A 26,998-nucleotide genomic window follows, 5' to 3' on the forward strand; every position below is an offset into this window, starting at 1 on the left:
CATTGAATAAAAGGCTGGTATATAAAGTCAGGATATTTGAGCAAGCGCACCACATACTATGCTATGATATAAACTCTCTTGTTCACTGTTGGATGAAATTTGCCAGATTCAGTTCCAACCCCCACAACCCCAACTTCCTTCTTAAAATTATGCTCAGGGTTAAGTCTTCAGTTTTCTAATCCGGAGGAAAATGACTTATTTTAAAATGCAGTAAAAACACCGCATTCCTTTGGCACAGGATGAAGACCAGCTCAGCTCTTCAGCCGTTGATCATTGTCTATTGTTCTCCAAACAGTAAACCACTATTTCACACCAAGAGACTGTGAGCGGCAGTTCTGGCTGAGTCCTGAGCTTTTCATGAATATGAAGTAAAGGGCTCTGACCCAGAAAGTGGTAGGTAATCTCAAAGAGAAAAAAAAAAAAAAAAAAAAAGGACAGGTAGGAAGAAAATTAGGTTTTATGTAATTCTACACTCTTGAAATCTCCTGCAGGTTCTGAGCAGGGTAAAATGGGGTCTCGGAAATGTGGAGGCTGCCTAAGTGGTCTGCTGATTCCGCTTGCACTTTGGAGTATAATTGTGAATATATTACTGTATTTCCCAAATGGGCAAACTTCCTATGCATCCAGCAATAAACTCACCAACTACGTGTGGTATTTTGAAGGAATCTGTTTCTCAGGTGTCATGGTAAGTGTGACTTTGGAGACTTGGGATTGCAAAGGGGGATGTTTTTACTAAGAATTGTCTTGTTCCTAGCAGAAATGATGAATAATGGAAAAATCATTCTACTAATCCTGGGTTTGGGATTTGGAAGATGGGTGGGGGTAGAGAGGCTGGTAGTCCGTGAGGACTTTGGAGGGCAGCTTTGTTTTCGGTAAGCTGCCCATTTATGTCACTCATGCAATGTAGGAAATTAGTCCTAATGAAAGTTTGTGGGACGCTGGCTTTAGAAATATTATGTCCTCATGAACCCTGTGTGTAGGTTTAAGCTATTTAATTTCCAGTGGCATTGCTCTTTTCCAGAATAGTTTCTATCTGCCCTCACAATTTCTCTAGATTGGAGAGGTATGAAGACTGTGTGGAAATAGAGATTTGGAGATTCAGACAAATTTGCATTCAGATATAAGTTCTGCCATTTGTGTCATGAGACCTTGAGCAAGTTACTCAATGTCTTTGAGCCTCAGTATCCTATTTGGAAAATGGAACTAATGGCATTTACTTTTTAGGGTAATTGTGGGGATTCAATAAAATCTCATGAATGAAGGGCCCAGGATGGAGGCTGATATGTAGTAGGGAGTCAGTGAATATTGTGATTATAAATACTCAATGATGGGCCACATTATCATTAAATAATCTTATATTTTACCCCTAATAATGGAGCATGTTTTTGAAAACTAAATTGAGTTATTTACAGTAAGCATCCATGAGTGTTTTCCTGATGACTTTGTACTCTTTAAAAACAAACTGACAGTAAATCATGTTGGCAACTTAGAGGAAAAAACACTTTTCCTGACCATGTCATATCTAAAAACAGCACATTGTGCACTGTAAGCTTATCATACTTCCAATAACATAAAAAGAAAATGCATTATAATTTATCTCTACATCTTTGTGGGTGTTTATTATGGTATTTGAATAGCTATGATGAAAGGCAGTTTTCATTTGGTTACTATTTTGAATAGCAAGGTAGTCAACTTTAAAGTATTAACACCCAGTGCTATTAAAGTTGCTATGTGATAGGTACATAGTGAGTGTTTGGTGATCAGACTATAAATGGATGCAAACCGTTTGGAGAAGATCTTGATATGCTATATTAAGATCCATGAAAATGTCTGAAAATTCATTCTGAGGAAATAATCCATAATAAGGAAATTGATGCACAGATATTTCTGGCAGAATATAATTAGTAGGAGCACCCTAGCATAGAATTGGCCAAGTAAACTGTGGTACATTCCACTTCATATGGTGATGAAAATTATAATTGCGAAGATGTAATAACATGGAAAGTGCATATTATTTGGTGCTAGGCAAAAAAAGATACAAAAAATGTGAATAAATTACGATTGCATCTAAGTAAAATATATCCATGTGGTAAAACACTGGGAGTAAATACATAAAAGACATGTGAGGGTGGTGGGATTTGGGGTAATTTTCCTTTAGTATGCTTGAGCCCTGTGTTTCAGTTATTTAGTTATTTGGTTTTTTACAATAAAAAAAAGAAAGGAGTTTCTCTTTCAACACGGGCAATGCCTGTGATTCTCTTTTGACACAGGGTTCCTGGGTCCAGGTCTAATGATTTCTAATAATATTGGAATGAAGCCTGTTACTATACCTGATGAACCGTGCCTTCTCTCACCATTGTTTCCCTCGATATGTAATTGTAATAAATGGACCAGTTGTATGGCATCACTAAGATTAAACCAGAATCTACTAAAATCTGTGATACCTAATGGTGTTGAAAGGAGGAGAATATAGGACTCTTTTGTTTATATTCCGTATAAAATTTAAAACTTGGAAAAAGAACTTGTTCTCTATTTTCCATGGTCAAGGAATTCTTGAAAAACATTATTCTTCCTGCATTGAATCCTTTTTGGAGAAAGAAGAGGAATATAGATAAATAAATAAACAGACAAATGAAATCTGAAGGAATTTGGAAACTGGAAATGTTGAATACACATAGTAAAATAACGATGAACTCAGCTTCAAGATTCAGTCCTGAACATTGAGAGTGAAGGATAGGTAGAGAATTTTCTAGAAGCAATTCACGGTCCATACCTGCCCAAATCAGGAACTGTAACAATAAAGAAATCTATGTTCTTTCCAGAACTTGAGCTCTTTGTCTAAGATACCAAGAAAGGGAAGTAGAATACATTGAACTCTCCCAGCCTGTTGGCTTGATAAAGACAAAGCACACTCGAAAATTTGAACCTTAGATGGTTTGAATGCTTAGGGAAATTAAACCGACTTTACTTTGAACTAAGACATGTAGTTTCAATTTATTTTCTTTTTTTTTTTAATTTTTTTCATGTTTGTTTATTTTTGAGAGAGAGAGAGAGACAGAGAGAGACAGAGAGAGAGACAGAGAGAGAGAGAGAGAGAGACAGAGAGCATGAGCAGGGGGAGGGACAGAAACAGAGAGGGAGACAGAATCCAAAGCAGGCTCCAGGCTCTGAGCTGTCAGCACAGAGCCCAATATGGGGCTTGAACTTACAAACTGTGAGTGAAATCATGACCTGAGCAGAAGTCTGACGCTTAACAGATCACCCAGGCATCCCAAGACCTGTAGTTTCAGATTAACTATGCTTCTTACCTGCATTCCCAGAGGGCAGTAAATGGAGAGAGTCTGGCAAACAGCAAAGTCTGGTGAATGATTTTCCTTTGACCTCCACAACCGAGTCAGTGAGAAATGTGGGTTTGCTGCCCAGGGTGGTATTCCTATGTCCATACCATTTACTGCTTAATCATTAACTTTTGATGACTGATAATCAGGATAATAATAGCTATCATTTATCAATCACTTACTATAAATCAAGCACTATATTAAAAATTTTACATACATTACCTCATAACAACCCAAAGAAGTGAGTCTTTAAAACCATTTTATAGGGAAGGACTCTCAAATTTGCACTGCTAGAAAATGGCAGACCTGGGATTCGAACCCGGGTCCCCTTGGCCCCAGAGTCCCTACTCTAAATCACTGTGCTCTGATTATGACTAGTATTCCATTTCTGATATCTCCTCTCTTTCCTACTACAGATGCTTATAGTAGCAGCAGTTCTTCTTGTACTGGAGAATGATAATAACTGTAAATGTTGCCAGAGTGAAAACTGCAGCAAAAAATACATGGTAAGAGCAATAGTACTTTGAGGATGGTTGAGGGAGCCCTGGCTCACTCAGACACATGAAAATATTGACACTATTATACCCTCTGCATGCTCCTTTCAATTCAGAGCCCAAGAGTTTCCTCAAAAAAATTATCTTTCATTTTGTTTACAGTCTTTCCTCCACCTTTGCCCTGCTGATGTTCTTCCAGAAGTTCAGGATTTAAAGATACACAAAATTAGAAAATAATACTACCTTTTCCTAACTGGGTTTCTGTGAGTTTATTTTTTTTCCCTTTTCTACTTCATTGAGGACAAATTTGCATAAAATAAATAGCATCCATTAAAATTGTACATTACTATGAGTTTTGACAGCCAAATACACTCATGAAACCACCATCACCATCAAGACACAGAACACTTCGCATCAGCCCCAAGAGACTCACCTTTGATCTGCTTTATATCATAATTAGCTTGCACTCAATGTAAATAGAATCATGCAGTATCTGTCTCTTGTATCTGGCTTCTTTCAGCATAATGATTAGATTTATCCACGTGTTAGGTATATGTGATGTACGTTTTTTCAACTGGGTCTTTAAAAATAATTTAAATAAAATCAAGAGAGAATAATACAACCAAATTTTCTAAGCCTGTGTTCAATAGGCAGGTGCTAGGCTCCTACATTTCCATCATCGTCCTTCTCCTCCTCAAGGTTAGCTTTGAATCTTATTTGCACAGCACTTTATAGTTTTTTCACACTTATCCAGTGAATTAGATGATTGTTATCCATACTTTCTATGAGTTATCTGTGGCTCAAAGGGAACATGTGATGTATTAACTAAAAAGAACTTTACTAGAGGCCTGGCAGGCACATCTTGCAATGGCAGTTGCCCACCTTGGCTGAACATTGCAATCATCTGAGGGCTTGGAGTTGGAATCCCACCTCCAGACACCCTGACCTAGTTGGTCCGAGGTGCAATCAGATTTTAATGTGCAGCCAAGATGCATGGCCGGCTTTCTTTGACAGATGCCTTTGGATGACTAAAGTAGCTGCTAAATTTAGAACTGTGCTCCTGGTGGAGAAGAATTGAAAACTTGAAATGCACTCTGTGCGCGTGCATGCACATATGCGCTGTGTGTATGTGTTTTCTTAACCAACTGACTCGGCATCCCCCTGTAGCTGCTGGTATTCTGCTTATGGAAACGCTTGCAAAATGGCTTAGGTGAAGCAGTAGATTCAGGTAAACATTAACCTATGATACTCAGGGAATCTCTAGAAAACAAACCATGTGCCATTAAGTTTGTAATAAAAATAAATGTGTCCATTTTGCCTTGACTCACTTTTAGCATCTCCAGCACAAATGGATGCTATAAACAGTGTGGAGTCTGGACAAGGTCTTAAAATGAAATTGAATGAGATGACTGGCATCTCAAAGGGAAGAGCAGGGGGAAGGGAGGAAGCATTCCCTGGATTCTCTGCTTGGCTTTTTCAAGGTAGGCTCTCGAATAGGGTCCCAGTTTATATGCCCCCGGGAGTCAATACCTGATGGAAAAGAGAGAAGTTAGCCTGGTAGCCATTAGAGCAAGATTTCTATTTAAGGAAGAGAGGAAGCTGCTACTGAAGTCCAGCCAAAGTTATCACGACAACACTGGGTAATGTTTCTCCGTTGTCAATAGAAAGTAGAAATACAGAGTTTTATGTAAAACTTCTCAGTTATGTTGGTAATTAATTGTCATTTAAATTAAATAAAGCACATCTTGCAGGCTAAATGTGAGTCTGCACCAGTTTGCAACTGCTGAAGTTCTGCGATGGAAATTGATTCACTTTACAGTGGAGAAAAAGTTTTCCTCAAGTTTCCCTCCTCCTTAACAAAAACACACGTCCATTACTCTTTATTTATTAACCAAAACACATGCCTTTTTTTGAAAACAAAACACATCCTTTTTTGTATACACAGTTGTATACTAGTACTTATAGTAGTTTTATTTTTTTTTCGGGGTTTTAATTACATATATTCACTAGAATTCTTAACTCTTAGAAACCTTAATTTCAAGGGAAAACCAGGAAGTAAGCAATTGTGAAGTGTTGTATATCAACATTCGGTTGATTGGCAAATTCATGAATATGCTATTTCATAATTCCTTTTGTTTGCCATTAATAAAACATATGCTTTGATTTTTATTTTATTCTATCTTTGGCAAAGGGCTGGCATAAACTTGTGGTCGTGATTTGATTAGCATTATTTTTTTTTAATTTAATTGATTTTTTAAAATTTATATCGAAGTTAGTTAGCATATAGTGCAATAAAGATTTCAGGGTAGATTCCTTAATGCCCCTTACCCGTTTAACCCATCCCCCCTCCCACAACCCCTCCAGTAACCCTCTGTTTGTTCTCCATATTTAAGAGTCTCTTCTGTTTTGTCCCCCTCCCTGTCTTTATATTATTTTTGCGTCCTTTCCCTTATGTTCATCTGTTTTGTATCTTAAAGTCCTTGTATAAGTGAAGTCATATGATACTTGTCTTTCTCTGACTAATTTCACTTAGCATAATACCCCCTAGTTCCAACAACATAGTTGCAAATGGCAAGATTGTATTCTTTTTGATTGCCAAGAAATACTCCATTGTGTATATATACTACCTCTTCATCCATTCATCCATTCGATGGACATTTGGGCTCTTTCCATACTTTGGCTATTGTTGATAGTGCTGCTATAAACATGGGGGTGCATGTGTCCCTTCAAAACAGCACACCTGTATCCTTTGGATAAATACCTAGTAGTGCAATTGCTGGGTCATAGGGTTGTTCTATTTTTAATTTTTTGAGGAACCTCCATACTATTTTCCAGAGTGGCTGGACCAATTTGCATTCCCACCAGCAGGGAAAAAGAAATCCTCTTTCTCCGCATCCTTGCCAACATCTGTGGTTGCCTGGGTTGTTAATGTTAGCCATTCTGATAGGTGTGAGGTGGTATCTCATTGTGGTGTTGATTTGTGTTTACCTGATGATGAATGATGTGGACCATTTTTACATGTGTCATTTGGCCATCTGGATGTCTTCTTTGGAGAAGTGTCTGTTTATGTCTTTTGCCCATTTCCTCACTGGATTATTTGATTTTTGGGTGTTGAGTTCAAGAAGTTCTTTATAGATTTCAGATACTAACCCTTTATCTGATATGTTGTTTGCAAATATCTTCTCTCATTCCGTCAGTTGCCTTCTAGTTATGCTGATTGTTTCCTTCGCTGTGCAGAAGGTTTTTATTTTGATTAGGTCCCAATAGTTCACTTTTGCTTTTGTTTCCCTTGCCTCTGGAGATGTGTTGAGTAAGAAGTTCCTACAGCCAAAAAGAGGTTTTTGCCTGCTTTCTCCTTGAGGGTTCTGATGGCTTCCTGTCTTACATTTAGGTCTTTCACCGATTTTGAGTTTACTTTTGTGTATGGTGTAAGAAAGTGGTCCAGGTTCATTCTTCTGCATGTTGCTGTCCAGTTTTCCCAGTCCTACTTGCTGAAGAGACTGTCTTTATTCCATTGGATATTTTTTCCTGCTTTGTCAAAGATTAGTTGGCCATATGTTTGTGGGTCCATTTCTGGGTTCTCTATTCTGTTCCATTGATCTGAGTGTCTGTTTTTGTGCCAGTACCATATTGTCTTGATGATTACAGCTTTGTAATACATCTTGAAGTAAGGGACTGTGATGCCTCCTGCTTTGGTTTTCTTTTTAAAGATTGCTTTGGTTATTTGGGTCTTTTCTGGTTCCATACAAATTTTAGGATTGTTTGTTCTAGCTCTGTGAAGAATGCTCGTGTTATTTTGATAGGGATTGCATTGAATATGTAGATTGCTTTGGGTAGTATTGACATTTTAACAATATTTGTTCTTCCCTCAGGAGCATGGAATCTTTTTCCATTTTTTTGCATCTTCTTCAATTTCTTTCATAAGCTTTCTATAGTTTTCAGTGTATAGATTTTCCACCTCTTTGGTTAGATTTGTTCCTAGGTATTTTATGGTTTTTTGTGCAACTGTAAATGGGATTGATTCCTTGATTTCTCTTTCTGTAGCTTCATTATTGGTGCATAGGAACGCAACCAATTTCTGTACATTGATTTTATATCCTGAAAACTTTGCTGAATTCAAGGATCAGGTCTATTGATTTTTTGGTGGTATTTTTTGGATTTTCTATATTAGAGTATCATGTCATCTGGGAAGGGTGAAAGTTTGACCTCCTCCTGGCTGATTTAGATGCCTTTTATTTCTTTGTGTTGTCTGATTGCTGAGGCTAAGACTTCCAATACTGTGTTGAATAACAATGGTGAGAGTGGACATCCCTGTCTTGCTCCTGACCTTAGGGGGAAAGCGCTCAGTTTTTCCCCATTGAGGATGATATTAGCATTGGGTCTTTCATGTATGGCTTTTATGATCTTGAGGTGTGATCCTTCTACCCCTTCTTTCTTAAAAGTTTTTTTATCAAGAAAGGATGCTGTATTTTGTTAAATGCTTTCTCTGCATCTTTTGAGAGGATCATGTGTTTCTTGTCCTTTCTTTTATTGATGTGATGAATCACATTGATTGTTTTTGCGGATATTGAACCAGCCCTGCATCCCAGGTATAAATTCCACTTGGTTGTGGGATTTTTTTAATGTATTGTTGGAGCCAGTTGGCTAATATCTTGTTGAGGACTTTTGCATCCATGTTCATAAGGGAAATTGGTCTGTAGTTCTCTGTTTTAGTGGGGTCTGTGTCTGGTTTTGGAATCAAGGTAATGTTGGCTTCATAGAAAGAGTTTGGAAGTTTTCCTTCCACTTCTATTTTTTGGAACAGCTTCAAGAGAATAGGTGTTAACTCATCCTTAAATATTTGGTAGAATTCCCCTGGAAAGCCACCTGGCCCTGGACTCTTGCTTTATGGGAGATTTTTGATTACTAATCTATTTCTTTACTGGTTATGGGTCTGGTCAAATTTTCTTTCTATTTCTTCCTGTTTCATTTTGGTAGTGTATATGTTTCTAGGAATTTGTCCATTTCTTCCAGATTGCCTATTTATTGGCATATAACTGCTCATAGTATTCTCTTCTAATTGTTTTTATTTCTGCTGTGTTGGTTGTGATCTTTCCTCTTTCATTCTTGATTTTATTTGTTTGGGTCCTTTTCTTTCTCTTTTTGATCAAACAGGCTAGTGGTTTATCAGTTTTGTTAATTCTTTCAAAGAACAAGCTCCTGGTTTCATTGATCTGTTCTGGGTTTGTTTGTTTGTTTGTTTGTTTGTTTGTTTTTGTTTTGATAACATTGATTTCTGCTGTAATCTTTATTATTTCCTGACTTCTGCTGGTTTTGGGTTTTATATGCTGTTCTTTTCTCATCTCTTTAAGGTGTAAGGTTACGTTGTATATGTGAGACCTTTCTTCCTTCTTTAGGAAGACCTGGATTGCTATATACTTCCCTCTTATGACTGCCTTTTTTGTGTTGCATAGGTTTTGGGATGTGGTGTTATCATTTTCATTGGTTTCCATGTACTTTTCAATTTCCTCTTTTATTTCTTTTTAGCCCATTCTTTCTTTAGTAAGATGTTCTTTAGTCTCCAAGTATTTGTTATCTTTCCAAATTTTTTCTTGTAGTTGATTTCAAGTTTCACAGCATTGTGGTCTGAAAATATGCATGGTACAATCTCGTTCTTTTTGTACTTGTTGAGGGATGATTTGTGTCCAGTATGTGATCTATTCCGGAGAACGTTCCATGTGCACTGGAGAAAAATGTATATTCTGCTGCTTTAGGATGAAATGTTCTGAATATTTCTGTTCAGTCTATCTGGTCCAGTGTGTCATTCAAAGCCATTGTTTCCTTGTTGATTTCCTGTTTAGATGATCTGCCCTTTGCTATAAGTGGGGTGTTGAAGTCCCCTACTATTATGGTATTATTATCAATGAGTTTCTTCATGTTTGTGATTAATTGATGTATATATTTGGGTGTGCCACATTTGGAGCATAAATGTTTACAATTTTTAGGTTTTCTTGGTGGCTAGACCCCCTAACTATGATATAATATTCTTCTTCATCTTTTGTTACACTCTTTATTTTAAAGTCTAGATTGTCTGATATAAGTATGGTGCTCCGGCTTTCTTTTGTTGACCATTAGTACGATAGATGGTTCTCCATCCCCTTACTTTCAATCTGAAGGTGTCATTAGGTCTAAAGTGGCTCTCTTGTAAACAGCATATAAATGGATCTTGTTTTCTTATCCATTCTGTTACCCTATGTCTTTTAACTGGAGCATTTAGTCCATTGATGTTTAGAGTGAGTACTGAAAGATATGAATTTATTGCTATTATGATGCTTGTAGAGTTGGAGTTTCTGGTGGTGTTCTCTGGTCCTTTCTAGTCTTTGTTGCTTTGGTCTTTTTTTCTTTTCCTATCCTTTCTTTTCTCTTTCTTTCTTTCTTTCTTTCCTCTTTCTTTCTTTTCTGTCTTCTCTCCCCTCAGAGATTCACCCTTAAATTTTCTTTCAGGGCTGGTTTAGTGGCCATGAATTCCTTTAATTTTCATTTTTCTGGGAAACTTTTAATCTCTCCTTCTATTTGGAATGACATCCTTGCTGGAGAAAGAATTCTTGTCTGCATATTTTTCCGATTCAGCACATTGAATATATCCTGCCACTCCTTTCTGGCTTGCCAAGTTTCTGTGGATAGGTCTGCTGCAAACCTGATCTGTCTTCCCTTGTAGATTAAGGACTTTTTTCCCTTTGCTGCTTTCATGATTCTTTCCTTGCCTGAGTCTTTTGTAAATTTGACTATCATATGCCTTGCTGATGGTCTATTTTTGTTGAATCTTATGGGAGTCCTCTGTGCTTCCTGGATTTTGATGTCTGTCTTTCCCCAGGTTAGGAAAGTTTTCTGCTATGATTTGCTCACATAACCTTTCTACCCCTTTTTCTCTTCATCTTCTGTTACCCCTGTGATTCTGATGATGTTCCTTTCTAATGAGTCACTGATTTCTCTAATTGTCAGATCGTGCTCTTTTGCCTTAGTCTCCCTCTTTTTTCCACTTCATTTGTTCTCCGTAAGTTTGTCCTCTATATCACTGTTTCACTGTTCTGCCTCATGCATCCTGCTGCTGTGGCATCCATTCGAGATTACAGCTCAGTTATAGCATTTTTAAATTTCATACTGACTAGATTTTACTTCTTTTGTCATTGTAGACAGGGATTTTGATCTATTTTTGACCCCAGCTAGTATTCTTATTGTTGTGATTCTAAATTCTGGTTCAGACATCTTGCTTGTATCTGTGTTGGTTAAGTGCCTGGATGCCGTTTCTTCCTGCTCTTTCTTTTGGGGTGAATTCCTTCATTTCATCATTTTGAAGGAAGAAAAGGAATTAATAAGGTAAAAAAATAAAATAAAAAAATTAAAAACACCTCCCCCCCCACACACACACAAAAGAATCAAGTAAACAATGTTAGATCCTAGGTGTGTTTTGGTTTGATTGTTAAAAGGAGCTTTATTGATTAGAGAAAAAAGGGGGGGGGGAGGAAAACATTTGAAAATTTGAAAAAATGAATACACTGAAATAAAATGAAATGATGGACGTAAAATAGAATTTGAAAAATTCACAAAAAAGTAAAAAATACAGTAGAAAAAAATAAAGAAAAATATTTTTAATGAAAATTAAAAATAAAAAAAATTTTTTCTCTTTCTGTATTCAAGAAAAAGAAAAGAAATGAAAAAGAGAAAAAAAAATCAAATAGATGGACCAGTGAACATACTGAAATGCGATTGACATTGCATCGTTTTCCCCTAGAAGTCAAACTATGAAGCAGTTTATAGTCCAGGAACTAAGCAGGCAGAGAGATTTGTGTTCCTGAAGAGCAAGGTTTGCCCAGTTGTGTGGGGCTTAGTATAATGGCTCCATCCTCCACTAGATGGCGCTGCTTAGCTTACTGGGGTGGATTGCTGTCGTGGCGCTTGTAGGTGTATATGCCCATGCACGGGAGAGGTGAAAATGGCATCACTCAGCTACCCAGACTTCGGGGAGAAGTCTCTTCTCCCTGATCAGCAATCACACACCTGTCCTTTGTCTCCGGCTTCCATTCACCCCCCCGCTTTTACACTGTCCGTAACCAAGCGCGGTCAGGTTGCCAGGAGGCACCTCCCTCCTGAATTTTATCTCAGATGCAGCTGTGTCTCTCAACACCTCACTTCTGAGGGACTGCGGCTTTGACCTGTTCAGACCTTCTGGGGGAGCGTTCACGGAGCAATGGCCAGGTGCCAACCCCACCCAGGAATGTTCATGGACCATGCTTCTGCCAATGCCCAGAGACTGCAGCTGGGTGCCAGCCCGCCCTAGAAAATGTTCACGCAACCGTATAGCAGCAGCGTTTCAGGGATTATGGAAAATCTCAACACATGGCTGGCACCAAGCTTCACTGTTAACGGCCTTGTTCCAGCACCAGCGAATGTAGTTGCTCTCCAGGGTCTCTGGACACCTTTGCCTGTGAGGCCGTGGGGAGGGCACACAGCCTCCACCATATGTCCTCCTAGCAGGGGAACCGCCTCTTTTCTGTGGCCTGAGGACCTTGCTCTCTGCTCCTGGGGATTCGTCCTTTCCACCAGAGCACCACCTGGTATCCACTGTGGAGTTTCAAACTCTGTGCTCCCCTTGTTTATAGAGTCTTAGTGGAATTTAAACCCTCTCCTTTCTCCTTTCTCCCTTTTTAGTTCAGTCCCTGCGGCTGTTTCCACTTTTTCTCCTGCTGCTTTTCATGGGCGGTGCTTTTCCCATACTCTCTCCCCCTCCCCTCTGGAAGCAAAAACAGCTCCCTGCCCTCCACGGCTTCTGTCTCCCCCAGTTCACCTCTCCATGCAGCGTTCCTGCTGAGTTCTGTGGTTTGGGTTATGCAGTTGTTGTGTTAAACCTCAAATCAGTTTTCTAGATGTGCAGGGTGGTTTAGTATTGATCTGTCTGTATTTCATGGATGCAAGATGCAAAAAAAAACTTCCATGCTGTTCCCCCATCTTGGCTCCTTCTCTGCTATTTTATAATATCTAAAGTATATGTTTCCTCATAGTGTGATTTTTCAGTGTGGCACAAGACATTTACTAACAGACCCAAATATCTTTAGTTCCTCCCTAATAAAAAGAGAAAAGTAGGTAAACTTACGTTCAGTAAGCAATGTTTCGGTAACTTATTTTGTTTGCAAGTGATGTACCTATTCAATGAATTACCATCATTTAACTTGACTTAGTGTAACTTTAAGGTTTTAAGTTAGCAAAAATATTTTGGAAGCTAATTTAAAACCGATGTATTTTATAAAACCTAATCATTATTGAAAAATTCAGTATTAAACTTTTATCACATATGTATTTAACTTGCTCTGAACACTTAGGTTACTTAGATTACTCATGAAGATTTCCTGACACAATAGACAAAGTTAGCTATCATTTTTTTTTTATTTTTTTATTTAAAAAAAATTTTTTTTAACGTTTATTTATTTTTGAGACAGAGAGAGACAGAGCATGAACAGGGAGGGTCAGAGAGAGGGAGACACAGAATCTGAAACAGGCTCCAGGCTCTGAGCTGTCAGCACAGAGCCCAACGCGGGGCTCAAACTCACGGACTGCGAGATCATGACCTGAGCTGAAGTCGGCCGCCCAACCGACTGAGCCACCCAGGCGCCCTGTTAGCTATCATTTTAAGTTATTTTCTGGTTGACAAATTTTGTGAATTATATATATATTAGGCAAGCTTCAAACACCATAGAAATGAAACACCTAAAAAGTTGAACATGCATTTTCTCTCTTTCTCTCAACTGCTGTGCTTGACATACATTCAGCAATTTATTTTTACTGTAGGCTTTTGTTTTAGGTTGAATTTATGGTTCTATATTCTTAAACACACAGTAGAGGTAAGTTTCTTTGACTAGTAATACTAGATAGAAAAAAATTGTATGACTGTGTTATTTTTAATGATGACAACTCTAAAGATATGCTTGTTAGGTTTTGTCCCCAACAATTTTTAAACTAGCTTTATTTACCAAGGATTATCCCAGATCTTGTGAACTTAAATTTTTTTTAGATTAGTCTCTGTGTTTCTGAGAGTTTTAAGAATACTTAATTTATATGAGAACTCATTTATCTCTACTCCAATTAGAATAGAACCCTTTTGAGAGATTTTATAAATTGTTTTGGTAATATCATCTGAAGGTAGGAAAATATCACACATCTGTAACATACACATATAGACATAAAGAAACATATAGACAGACACAGAGATTGTGCAGCCTTTGTTTTGATACAAAACTCACTAGTTTATAAAAGAGTCCATATTGTGTTTCTGGTAGAAGAAATCATGGCTACCAGCTCAGTTAGCTATAGCTTTTTACTAACATTTGTGGAGAAGACTGTTAAGATTTTTATCTGCCCTTGACAAATCATTTTATGAAGTCTGCGGACCAGATTTGGGGTGAAGGAATTTCTATAGCAGTTTTTTTTTTTAAACTCCTCCCCTACCTCCAGGCCCTCCCTCCCCCACCCCTTCAGTCCCAGGCAATTGTGAGCAGTGTTTTAATTATCTCCTGGGATGTTTACATTTCAAAGACATGGTAAGAGTTATAGCTCCCAGGGATAGAGAATATCGATTCCCTTTCAGAAGGAGTTTGGGGGCATATTTGTCTATTATTAAGAGGTCTAGAAAAATTACTATTTAGATTTTTTCCTCTTTTACTGAAGCTTGGGGCAATTCTGTTTCCAATGTCCTGATCTTTTACAACATCTACAGGCATTTCGAGATGAATAGGTTTGGGAATTGGTAAGGATAGATAGGTGGAACTTTGAATTGCTTTTAGCTTCTAGTTCCATAAAGACTAGATTTGTAGGGCAAGGAGAGTTGGTTTTTAATTACTGAAGGAACCGGGTCACAGCCTGAATGTTATCAAGGGACTGGCCCACCCATCCAACTACATTATCTTCAGTTTGCTTCTTTATATCAGGAAGACAAATTTCAACTAAGATGGAAGTAAAAAAATTTCTGTGTTCTAGATTTACAGTGGTGTATCTTCCTAATATTTTCAAAATTATTTCACAAAGCCTTCAGCATCCTTTCTTTCCCTCTGAGGGCCCCATTTCAGCTTAGGAGAGACGGCCTTGATTTTAAGTGTCTATCAGGATCTGAATATGAATTTTCAGTTTGGCCAACTTCTGACCATAGAGCCCCTTAAAAAAATTGTTTCAAATATTTAAACCGAAAGTAAGTCCATCACGTGACTCAAAACCAAAAGTAAGTCTATCAAGTGACTCAAAACCAAAACCAATACTTAACCATGAATATAAAAGATGTCCCCAAAGAGGATGCAAAAGATACAGTCCTCGCAAGATCCAGAACCACTCCCAAAGGTAGCAATAGCAAAGACATAGACACCTCCTCCTGAGAGCTGGTGGACAGTTGGTAGAATGCTAGCCACAAGGGGGGGTGCAACCCAATTTCTGTATGGCGTATTCTTGGGGGCCCAATCTGACAGTTGGTCATCTCCAAGAACTGACACTTGCCTGCCTGACAGGCAGAAAGCCAAGCCAAGTTCTCAGAATTCAAATAAGAGACAAACAGGAAAGTGATAGCTGTTCCTGGGAGGGAAAGGATCAATAACTAATGGATGACTTGAAACCAGATTTTAACCAGAGTTACAATCCAAAGAACCAATTCTGACTATGTTTTTCTCCTGCCAATCTGAATCTGAAAAGGAAAAGACTCCTACCACCTTTGCTCGACCAGTCCCCCACAGGCAAAGATCCAAAGAACTGACATGGCAAGAATTCTTCTGTGGATTTTGTCAGAGATCCAGGATCTCTAACTGTAGCTCCTGAACTGAGCAAGGTGTCCCTGGCCAGTGTGCCCTGTGTTGGGTGCCAGAAACTGTGGGGGAGAAAAGTTTTACTCAGCTCTCTTACAGTTCCCGGCTCAGTCTGAAAATTAAAACTGACAGATTAACCAGAGAAAGGCATACACATTTTGTTAAGATTTTACGTGTACATGGGAGCCTTCACAAGAGAATGAAGACCTGAAGAAGTCAGAGTAGCAAGTTTCTATGCCTTTTACATAAAGAAACAGCAATGAATTTGTGAAGAATTGGTAGGGTCACCTGGGTGGCTCAGTCAGTTGGGCAACTGACTTCGGCTCAGGTCATGATCTCACAGTTTGTGGGTTTGAGCCCCGTGTCGGGCTCTGAGCTGACAGCTCAGACCCTGGAGCCTGCTTCAGATTCTGTGTCTCCCCCTCTCTGTTCCTCTCCTGCTCGTTCTCTCTCTCTGTCTCTCAAAAATAAATAAATGTTTAAAAAAAATTTTTTTAAAGAATTGGCAAGAGTGGGGGGTTTGAGCTAGGGGTAGTAAGTGGTGAAGAAGTAACTAGGAAGATAAGGTTTAGTTTATCAAGGTTTGTTTATACAGGTTTCTTGGCCCCAAATTCCCTGTCTCTGCTGATAAGAATGTCTTCCTTCCTCCTGGTACAGAGAGGGTAATAAAACACGGCAGTTTTATGACCTGTTTCAGCAAAGAAGGGCAAAGAGGTTGGGAGGGGTCAGAGTGACCATCCTGCTTCTGCCATTTTCTTGAACTCCTTCAGTTTAAGGTATTCACTATGCTAAGGTGCCATATTTTGGGGGTGATCTGAACCCTATAAACTTATTGCTTACTCTTCATTCTTCTGTGGAGCCTCATTTTCTACCAAAATGCTGTAGGTTGTTATCCCTGGAAGCAACTATCAGCTAAATCAAGGCACTTGGAATAATAGATAATATTTTAATTATATTTACACTTTTCAAATAATTTTTATATCCACTCTGTCCTTTAATTTTGAAACAGTCCTGTTACGGAGTTACTATAATCATCTATATCATTTACATTTTATAGAAGATGAAACTAACTCAGAGAGATTCTAATTCTGGATTTATTTTGAGGCTTATCTGGGTTGTGTAATGGTATGCACTCATTAGACTGTAACTTATATATGTACACACACATACGTATTATTCTATGGTTGCCAGTTTCCCCAAATGAAAAAATTCTTCACTGATCTTTCCAGTGAATGTCCTAAGAGCACATTTGGTAAACAAGGAGCTCAATCTTTTCAAAACATCCTTCTTCCTTTTTGGAAGACTGCATCAGTGAATAGGTAAATTTTCTTTATAAAGTGTAACAAATAGTAATCTACTGTTAAAAAAAAGGGTAAGTGTGTTTATCGCATCCCATGATGGGGCAACATTCTATTAAAGTCAATATGAAAAATATAATTTGAAAGATATTTTAATCATATGTGAAGACATCAATGAAATAATACCAAATAGGTAAAAAGCCGAATTGTTCTTTTCTTATGTTTTTAAAGTATATTTTTCTGATTTTCCATAATGAGCATGTATTAATGTTATTAATCAGTAAAATAATGCTAACTTACTTGAAATATATATGATTTGAGATTACTTTTGTTCCAAAAAAATCACAGGGTTGTTTTGCTCAGTTTTTCTGGTTTCAGTTTTTGAGTTTATTGTTAACTAGCTTGGCTGTTCTACTCTCACTTGAAAGCAACATTTCTAAAACTAGATTAAATTGTCTCCCAAACCAAACTACCCTTCTTGGCATCCCTATTTCTGTCCTTTTTGTTCAAGTTCCAAACTCTGGAATTTTTTTTTTTTTTTCAGTCCATCTCCAGCTACCTATTTCCATCCCAATGTCTTTTCTTTAGCGCATCTCTTTGTCACCTCAATTTAAAGTTGTCTCCACATGGAATCCTCATCTTGGGCTCTGTTACTTCCAGCTAGCATGCTGTCACTGCCAGAGCCATCTTTCAGAATTATGTATTTGCTCACGTCACTTCCTTGCTCAAAAACCAAGTACATGGCTTGTTGGAAAAAGAGCTATTCTGGGTCTTTATCAATTCAAAATGAACTGGGTACATTTTGTTTCAGGAAGCAAGGAGGTGCTCAAGGAATGATAGGGGTGTCTCAAAGGGTACAGAAATTGACTTAATAAGATGTTCCCACTGCCATACTTGGACCAAATGAGCATCTAAAAGAATAATAACAGTTATGAATTATAACACATTGAATTAGAAAATCCATGAGTCCACAATAATAGGAAGTTAAAAATGCAGAAGAAACGATAGAATTAGAGAAGTGGCACCCTGCAATCAATCACTGTGATAACTGGTAATCAGTGGATATGAGGATCATGAGTGGATGGTAAATCCATTAGTTGAAATGTCCTTAGGGAATAGCATATCACACAGTCTCAAAGTTATTACTGCACAAATTACTAGTTGCAAGGGGGCATATGCTTATAGATCTGAAAAACATCACCTTAACCAACAGATCAAAAGCATCACCAATTGTAGTGAGAGGCCCATAATGTACGCACATCCATTAGGTGTTCTTGACAAAATGTTGAACCTAAGTTTGGTTGTGAGGAAGCAATCAGAAAAGCCCAGGTTGTGGGACATTCTATAAGGCAACTTGCTGGTATTCTTCAAAAACAGTTTAATATTCTAAAAAACTAAACGGCAGCAAGACTAATGTAGATTAAAGGAAACTAAAGAGATGTAACCCTGTGTGTAAATTTTCATTGGGTCCTGTACAAAAAAGTAAAAAACAGTTGCAGAACAATAGAATATCTTTATTTTGGGGAGATATGTACTGATATGTTCAGGTGTGAGATATCACAATATGTGCAACCTATTTACAAGGGGTAAAGCAACAAAAATGTGTAAATAAATAAATATATGTGCATGTATATGTGCATATACATACAGAAAAAGGGAGAGCAAGCAAAAATGGTAAAATATTCACAGAAGGTGAGTCTAGATAAAGAGTATACAGAGGTATATTGACTATGCATTCAGCCTTTTGGTAGATTAAAAAAAATTAATGAAATGCTACTGGATATAACAAGTTGTGCTCATTTTGTAAGCAACTCAAGGGCTGAGTCATGTCCAATAACCTCATTTCCCCAGCATTAGCACCCCATGTCAATCTGGTCTTCATAAACTTCTCCCCTCTGATGCTTGATAAGAGCCCTCTCTTAGGTCAGACCAGTCTACTTATGCTTACAACTCTGCTTGTACCCATCCGCCTATGAATACTGCTCATTCTCTCTACTCAAATGAAAACGTTCTCCTCCTCATCAATACCATCCTCACCTGAACATAAATATGGTCACCTAGGGGGCGCCTGGGTGGCTCAGTCGGTTAAGCGTCTGACTTCAGCTCAGGTCACGATCTCGCGGTCCGTGAGTTCAAGCCCCGCGTCGGGCTCTGGGCTGATGGCTCAGAGCCTGGAGCCTGCTTCCGATTCTGTGTCTCCCTCTCTCTCTGCCCCTCCCCCGTTCATGCTCTGTCTCTCTCTGTCTCAAAAATAAATAAAACCTTAAAAAAAAATTAAAAAAAAAATATGGTCACCTAGGCTGACACCTACTGTTTCCCCCTCATATTTATATAAGTGAAGATATTCACATATCATCCTCACATGAGAAAAGCAATGGTCATAGCTTGATTCTTAGAGAACCCACCCTACCTAGAAAATAATGTCTTCAATAAAGAAATATAGGTTGATTGATCACACACCTTCACTGCATTAATGTACGATCATTATTTTGATATCAAAATTCCATAAGAAAGGAACAAATTTACTAAATTAACTAGTTTCCTCTGTGGAATGCCGAGCAAAAAGTCATTTTAAAAACTTATTTTAAACATTAGGTGCTTTTGAATTAAGTGTTTCCATTTTTATGTGGACATTTGGTATTACACAGTCTGCAGTAGGCGTGGATGAGTAGGGGAAGGTACCTATCTGATCATTTATCCACAATATCTCCTTGTCTCATCCTATAGCATTAACCGTCTTCTTCTATGTTTAATTTAGACACTGCTGTCAATGATTTTTTCTTCCCTTGGAATTGCTTTCTCTGGATACTGCCTGGTCATATCCGCTCTGGGCCTTGTTCAGGGTCCATACTGCCGCACTCTCGATGGCTGGGAGTACGCCTTTGAAAGCACTGCTGGACGGTAAGGAATAATTCTCCAAATCAAGAGGCTCAGAAAACCAGAAACACCTGGCTTCATGCTCCTGCTCACTTTCCATGATAACTTTGGGGTTCCATGTGGGTACGTTAGTGCAGAATTTTCCTATTAGTTTAATAACACACAGCCAATTTCTTCCTATACAGATCTCTGGTTAGATGGAGGGTTTTTTTTGCCAGTCTTTTAATGTCCTATGCATTCACTATTTTGAGGCTGATGTGGAGATATCCAAATGAAAGGTGTGCTTTTCCTATACTTCAGAACAAAGCTTTGTGGTTATTGTGGTCTGGCAACTGCTGGAGCCTGGGACTTGAGTGGTTCTAGCAACTCAATCTTGTTTTGTGGCCAATTTGGATGTGTGGTCCATTACAGATGGGAAGGGGCTTGGCTGGGAAAGAATCACAGTACCCATGGATGGTGTTACCCATGCTATGCCATCAAGGACAACACAGAGATAGAACTGGGCAGGGTGAGCAGCAAAGTGCAGAATGAGATCCAGGGACGTGACCAGGTGCAGGAGTTTATGGAGGAGACAGGAGATTATCTAGCATGTATTGAAGAAGAGTCTAGGGCGGTAGCCTTACTTAGAGGGCTGGTGGTTCAGTCAGGTGTTGAGGAACCCAATCCTAGATCGAAGAACACCTCACACTGACATTGAGCCTACCAGCACCTGGTTTATTGACCTGCCAGCACCTGTAGAAACAGCTCTAGAGGAAGCAGGGCCCAGTCGGAGATATAGGAGAGGTTCATTGAATCTCTCCCTGTCTCATCTTGTGCTCAGAATTCTAATGGTATAAATTGAGGGAGTGTCAGTATCACTCCATAGGGAAGTTACAGTTTCTTCTCAACACCATATGACTGGGTCTATTGTTCAAGGCCCACATTCATTTGAAGGCTTGCATGCTCACCTAGGCCTGCATTGCAAAGCTACTTCTGTGCCCATAGTCACCTTCATTCATTCTGAAGCTTCTAGTGCCACGTGCTTGAGCAGAGCTCTCTTTCAGGTCAGGGGAACTAGAAAATAACTCTGAGCACTCTTGTGAGACACAAGGGGCTTAGGAAAGGGGACCTAATGTAGAAAGTCCCACTGGGTGCAAAAAATCATTTTTTGTGCCATCATCCCCTGAACTTTCCTCCACACCCAAACCAATGAAGACTTCCCTTTCAAAGCAAGAACCTCATACTTCTCACATGCCTCTCCATTACTCTTTAAAGTTGCCCTTGATAGTCGTATTCATCCAATCCCAACTATATACAAATATTTGGAGGTAAAACATCGGCAGCCACAAAGGGAAGTTAAGTCTCTGGTCTCCTAAAGAAATTTCCAAGGCTTGGCAATTTCTGGGTGAAACAAGTGTTAATGTTGAAATTCTACAAATCGGTTATCGATTTGCACATTTATGCAACCAAGATTTATTGAGCACCTACTATGTTCAGGTCTTGAATTAGGTGCTAGAGAGTCAAAGATAAATTACATAGGTTTACTTCCCTCTAGGAGCTCAGACAGACCTTACAGAATAGAATGCTAAGATGGGAGCTTTTTTGTAGCAGAGAGTCTTCAATGCTTATACATCTGGGTTCAAGTCTTCTATATGCTACTTACAAAATCTATGACTTAAACAAATATCCCTAAGCCTCTGTAAACGGGAGATCATGATCATTTCTATCGCATAGAACTCACAATTAAATGGAAGGAAAGCACAAATTAGATTTCATAAATGCTTAAGACATGCCAGCTTTTATTACTAACATCATTACCCTGTGTAATCTTTTATGCCACATGAGGTCCTTCACCTGCCCAGGTGGGGTGGGGTGGGGGACAGTAGACTCAGCCACCGACATGGTGACTGGTATTTGTTGATCTTTGCCATGTACCAGGCACTGCTTTAGGTCTTAGACCTGGCTATTCAGGGGTGCATAAATCACAACAGGGCTCTCAGAGTACACAGTTTAGTGAGGGAATAGATATAGATACAGATAAGATAAAATTACAATATAATAAAGTAAAAGTTGTGATAGAGACATATATGGAGGTTGTGGAGGAAAGGACTATCAGAAAAAGTGTCTCTATTCCTTCCAGACCCTGCTAATGCACTTACTAGTCTGTGGTTTACACAAAGAATAAATAGCACCATAGTCCAGGAGAAAAATCAAAACCCTGCAAATCACCTTTCTTAAAAGTGTTGGGTGATCTGTGCATAGCATATACTGGGAACAGTCTAGAGTAAGGATCTTGAAGGGATTAGCTTCCCTAGTGGCTGAGACTGAGTTAAGTGTATGAGGGTGTATGAAATGGGTCTAGGGTAATAGTAACAGAAAATTATATCTGTACCATGCTTTACAGGCTCCAAAGAATTTTTTACACACTTTTCAACAAATATTCATAATAACCCTAGGGTTAGATATATTAAGCCCATTGTCCAAATAAGCCTCTAGAGGTCAGAGAGGTAAAGTCTCTTGCTCAAGATCCTACAGATTCAGGAGTTCCATATTGAATACTCTTTGCCGCTTGAGACCTAAGGGCCATTAACAATATCAGGAAATTCTCAGAGTGCTTCTGAGTGTCCTGGAGCATAGAGAGTAGGAAATAAAGAGAGGAAACAGAGAACGAAAGAAATAGGAGAGAAATGGAGGGGGGAGAAGGAAAAACTAAGAGAAGAGAGAAGTCATGGTGGTAGTGTTCCTCAAAATGCAGAATTCATCTTTTTCTACCACAGACGCTAATGCTCAAGGCCACTTGTCCAGTACCCAGGTTGCCTTAGTTGCTGTCTTAAGGAAAAGCATATTGCTGTTGACAAGACATTTATAAACAACTCTGCCATATAAATAGGTTCGATTGTTTTTGTTTGGGGAATTTTCTGAGGAGGCCAGTTTTCCATTTTGATTCAGTTGAACAGTGTCACCCTTAGGACAAGTGCTGATAGCCATAGCATTTCTGGAAGTGAGCATAAGTCAGCAGGGTAGATTCAGCATGGTTTTAAGATTATCTTCATAGTGGTTTAATTCTCACAATCTAGTGCAAAACTAAACTAATTGAACCTTTCAATCTTTTCATTCCCACCTCAGAATCTAAATCTTAGCAGCAGTCAAGCAGCAATGTTCTAAAGTCACCCTGTGGACTCCAAACCAGGAACAATAGTATCACTGGGAACTTAAAATATCTTGGGGCGCCTGGATGGCTCAGTCAGTTAGGTGTCTGACTCTTGATTTCGGCTCAGGGCATGATTTCATGGTTTGTGAGATCGAATGCTTTGTTGGGCTCTGCTGGGACAGTGTGGAACTCTCTACCTCTCATTGCCCCTCCCCCACTTACTGCCTTTCACACGTGCATGCTCTCTCTCAAAATAAATAAAAACCAATTAAAAAAAGAAAAAAGAAAAAAGAAAAAGAAATGAAAAATCTTAAGCCCCATCCAGACCTTCCAAATCAGAAATTCTGGGGTGTATCTCTGTAACCTGCATTTTCAGAAGCCCTCCAGATAATCCTGATCTATGCTCAAGTTTGAAAACCAGTTTGAAAGGTCTTTGGGACAGAGTCTAGGAATTTCTAGCAGCATTTACCTTTGCTATTTTGCCACATGTGTGATTTTTGTATCTAGCACAAGCTCAGCTTTGTCTCTGACAGCCCAGGCTAACTTCTGGACTTTTAGGGAAATGAACAATCTTCAACTTTCTTGGTATTGACACATGCTGCCTTTTGTTACTAGTGAACTTATCCATATGTGCGTGCTTTCTAACTGAACTAAAATGGTCTCTGAGGCAGGCATCATGTTTAAATAAGCATAGCTCAATGCTATGCATACTATATATTATATATATATATATATATATATATATATATATATGAATGATTTTTTAAATGTATTAATTCACATTTAATAATATTATGTATTTCAATCATATATATTAATTTCCCAAACAGACCAAACATCTGTGGCCTTCTTGCTTGGACCAATCTTGCTGACCATATGCCTCCTCTCTGTCAGTTTCCTTACAGATTCCAGCATCTGGATTCAGTGCCTGGAACCTGCACATGTAGTAGAGTGGAATATCATTTTATTTTCCATTCTCATAGCACTCAGTGGGCTTCAGGTGATTGTTTGCCTCATCAGAGTAGTCACTCAGTTATCCAAGATACTGTGTGGAAACTATTCAGTCATCATCCAGGTAATAGATCATTAGTGGCACCTGTACGTCTTCCATTTTACCCCCACTGTCCAAGATTCAGTGACTCTTGTTGAATGGTTTTTAGACTCCCATCATTTTCTTTCCCTTCCTACTGCCCTTGTCTTTACTCAAACTTTAATATTTCATTTTTTTTATATTCCAATGTGTCTGTTGGCTTGCCTATATGAAATGAATCAATGGAATAGTTGTAAAATCTGCACTCAGTGTTTAGTGGTGAAAATAGCAGAAGTGTTTTGCATGAGCAACATTTCAGTGTTCTGTGTAGAAATAACCCAAAGCACAGAGAAGTCTTACTGTTTATTGAGAATTTCCCTGTTCATAAGATAACTGAAGGCTCATAACATTATCCTATTGAAATAATTTCTCTTCTGAATGCTGCTACATTAACCTAATAACTATTCTTTATACTGAATCATTAGCAATTGATTTTAAAGGAGAGAAATCTGTTTTTATCCCTTCAAAACTGCTTCTGCTTCATCTACTAAAATACTGATGTTAATTTAGTTTGGTTGAAACTGCTAAAACTACCCGGCAAGTCCCAAGTGAACAGAAATCATGAGTGAGTAATCTTGCGTCTTATTTAAAAATAGCTACACCCTTCCTGGTAGTTTCAAATAGATATTTTCCAAATTCATCATGTTTTGATTATGAACTATAATTTTAAGTTGCTACCTGGATTATGGATCATTAATCAAGCCAAATTTACTACTTTACTCACTTTATTTTTCTTTTTTCATAGCCTGGAATTATTTGAATAAGGACAAGAATGTTTTCCATTATCAAGATATGCCATCTGTTTTTCTCATATCTACTGTATAGACTTAAGGGCAATATTCCAGTGATGATGTTTTCTCCATTTGGTGTTTGTTGTGCCTGCTTATGAAATTTACATTCCTCACTGAATGTGCCAACTATGCTACCTTTCCACTTAGAATATTTTTCTAAGCAATATGTGTCAGGATCTTCAGAAATGTTTATACCCTTTGGTCAAACAAATCCATTTCCAATAATCCATACTATGGAAATAAATAAGAATAGAAGATAAAACTTTATGAAAATATAAATAATACATTATTTAATATTCTGGAAAATTAGAAATATCCAACAGTCTAAAGTTAGGGGAAGAATTAAAGAGTAGTATATTAGTTGTAATATAAAGTCATTACAAAATATGTCACACAGTCATTACAAATTACATTTTTAAGATTATGAATACTGCTAATTTACAAAACAGATTATAAATTCATGTTTATAGTATACATATAACCACCTAAAGTAAACACCAAATAATCAAAATTTACAATAAAAACTAAATCTAGAAGGATTTTCAGAAAAATGTCGACTGTCATTGACTTGGATCATAGGTGACCCTTCCTACTTTTCTATATTTTCCAAATTTTCTTTATTATGTTTTATCATTAAAATACATTTTTAAAACTCATATTTTTACTATCAAGATTTTTTGCTTTTTTCTGTTTAAAGATACTGCGTTTTTCATATGTTTTCCTACCTTGAGTATCTATAATATATCATAAACTAATACTTAATGTTCAGTAAGGAAAGTAGTGAGGTAGAAAAGACAAAAAAAGTTTTATATAAGCCTATATAATCTTACTGAGCTGTTAGCCTAATTTTCTCATTCCTGATGATGAGTGTGGTCGGCTACAAGAGGTAGCCTTGAAATAAATGATCAGTTGAGGATATGCTCAATGGGTTAAAGAAAGTGACCATTGATCAGTTGATACCTATATTATGGGCAGTTACCACTACTTGCATTTATAGAAAAAAAATTAAGTAAAACATTTAGAAACTTTCTACCTATACTTACCATGACTTCTTGGAGAACAGCAGCCATGTTTTATGTTTCCCATCATCCATAGGACATAGCATAAAGTGGGCATAGTAGACACTCAGTGTTGGATATTCATGTCAGGCCCTTCTCCCCTTCATTGTTGCTCTGCTGAACACCTGTCTCCAACATAGGCCCATCAGGCCATAACACTTCTGCCACTTGCCCATTGCTCTCCTCCATGAACACTGTCAACAATACTCTGTCAACACTTGCTCTGTGCCAAAGCTGGGCAGTAGCCTGGGGCAAAGGGGAAAATGCTTCTCTCTTTGGTGCCTGCTCTGCCTACATCCTCCTTTGAGGGCAGCCACCCTGTCCACAGCCTTTGCTGATGTAAGTAAGCATCCTGAAAGCAAGCCATGTTGTATATCAGATGACCTCCATGCCCTGGACCCAGCAGAAGGAATTGGGACGGGCACCCAAGCCATGGGCAGCCTGTTGTTACCCTACTAGCTTTGACTGAGCCATGAGTGAAACACTATCCAAATGAGATTGGTGGTCATTCCTGCTTGAGAATCTCAACTAGGAAGCCAAGAATGAAGCAACCCAGTCACTGCTTTCAGGAAAATAATTAAAGGATGAGAAAGGATGCCAAAATACTGAGAGTATCTGATTACTCCACCAAGCCCATAAACTTGTCATATCCAGCACGCTCTTTTCTTAGGTCTCCCAATGACTCCTCAGTCCTCTTGTAAACAGACTTCTGGAAGGTCAACCCCACCAGTTTGTCAGACACGTTCAGACTGTCTCAGTCTTATTCAGATTCAATACAGCATCATACCTTGAGTGGACCATGAGTAGACAGACGTCAGCTGAACGACTCTACCACAGAACTGGAAACATTGTCTGAGAACAGGGGTGCAGCCAAATGCAGTACAGTGTATGTATTATTAAATTATTAACACAGCCATCCAAAATTTTGTTTTTATTTATTTTTTTAATGTTTTATTTATATTTGAGAGAGCACAAGCAGGGGAGGGGCAGAGAGAGGGGGACAGAGGATCTGAAGCAGGCTCTGCTCTGACAGCAATGAGGCGATGTGGGGCTTGAACTCACGAACTGTGAGATGTTGGCCTGAGACAAAGTCGGATTCTCAACCA

General features: G+C 38.4%; 1 protein-coding gene across 1 annotated transcript; it reads left to right on the forward strand.

The window, feature by feature from the left end:
* Positions 1-288: 288 nt before the first annotated feature.
* TM4SF18 (transmembrane 4 L six family member 18) lies at positions 289-25,418 on the forward strand. The gene is made up of 6 exons (XM_042955633.1): positions 289-393; positions 492-685; positions 3,755-3,844; positions 19,705-19,847; positions 23,848-24,028; positions 24,789-25,418. Exons 2-6 carry the CDS (start codon positions 509-511, stop codon positions 24,801-24,803), a joined length of 606 nt encoding a protein of 201 aa, XP_042811567.1. The 5' UTR covers positions 289-393; positions 492-508; the 3' UTR covers positions 24,804-25,418.
* The last annotated feature ends 1,580 nt before the right edge of the window (positions 25,419-26,998 follow it).

Source organism: Panthera leo, chromosome C2 (assembly GCF_018350215.1).
Source record: "Panthera leo isolate Ple1 chromosome C2, P.leo_Ple1_pat1.1, whole genome shotgun sequence".
Lineage (NCBI taxonomy): Eukaryota > Metazoa > Chordata > Mammalia > Carnivora > Felidae > Panthera > Panthera leo.

Coding starts and splice junctions, on each gene's coding strand:
- TM4SF18 (XM_042955633.1), top strand. CDS start 509: ATGGGGTCTCGGAAATGTGGAGGCTGCCTAAGTGGTCTGCTGATTCCG. Junction 686..3,754: donor TCTGTTTCTCAGGTGTCATG/GTAAGTGTGACT, acceptor TTCCTACTACAG/ATGCTTATAGTAGCAGCAGT. Junction 3,845..19,704: donor ACTGCAGCAAAAAATACATG/GTAAGAGCAATA, acceptor TGTTTAATTTAG/ACACTGCTGTCAATGATTTT.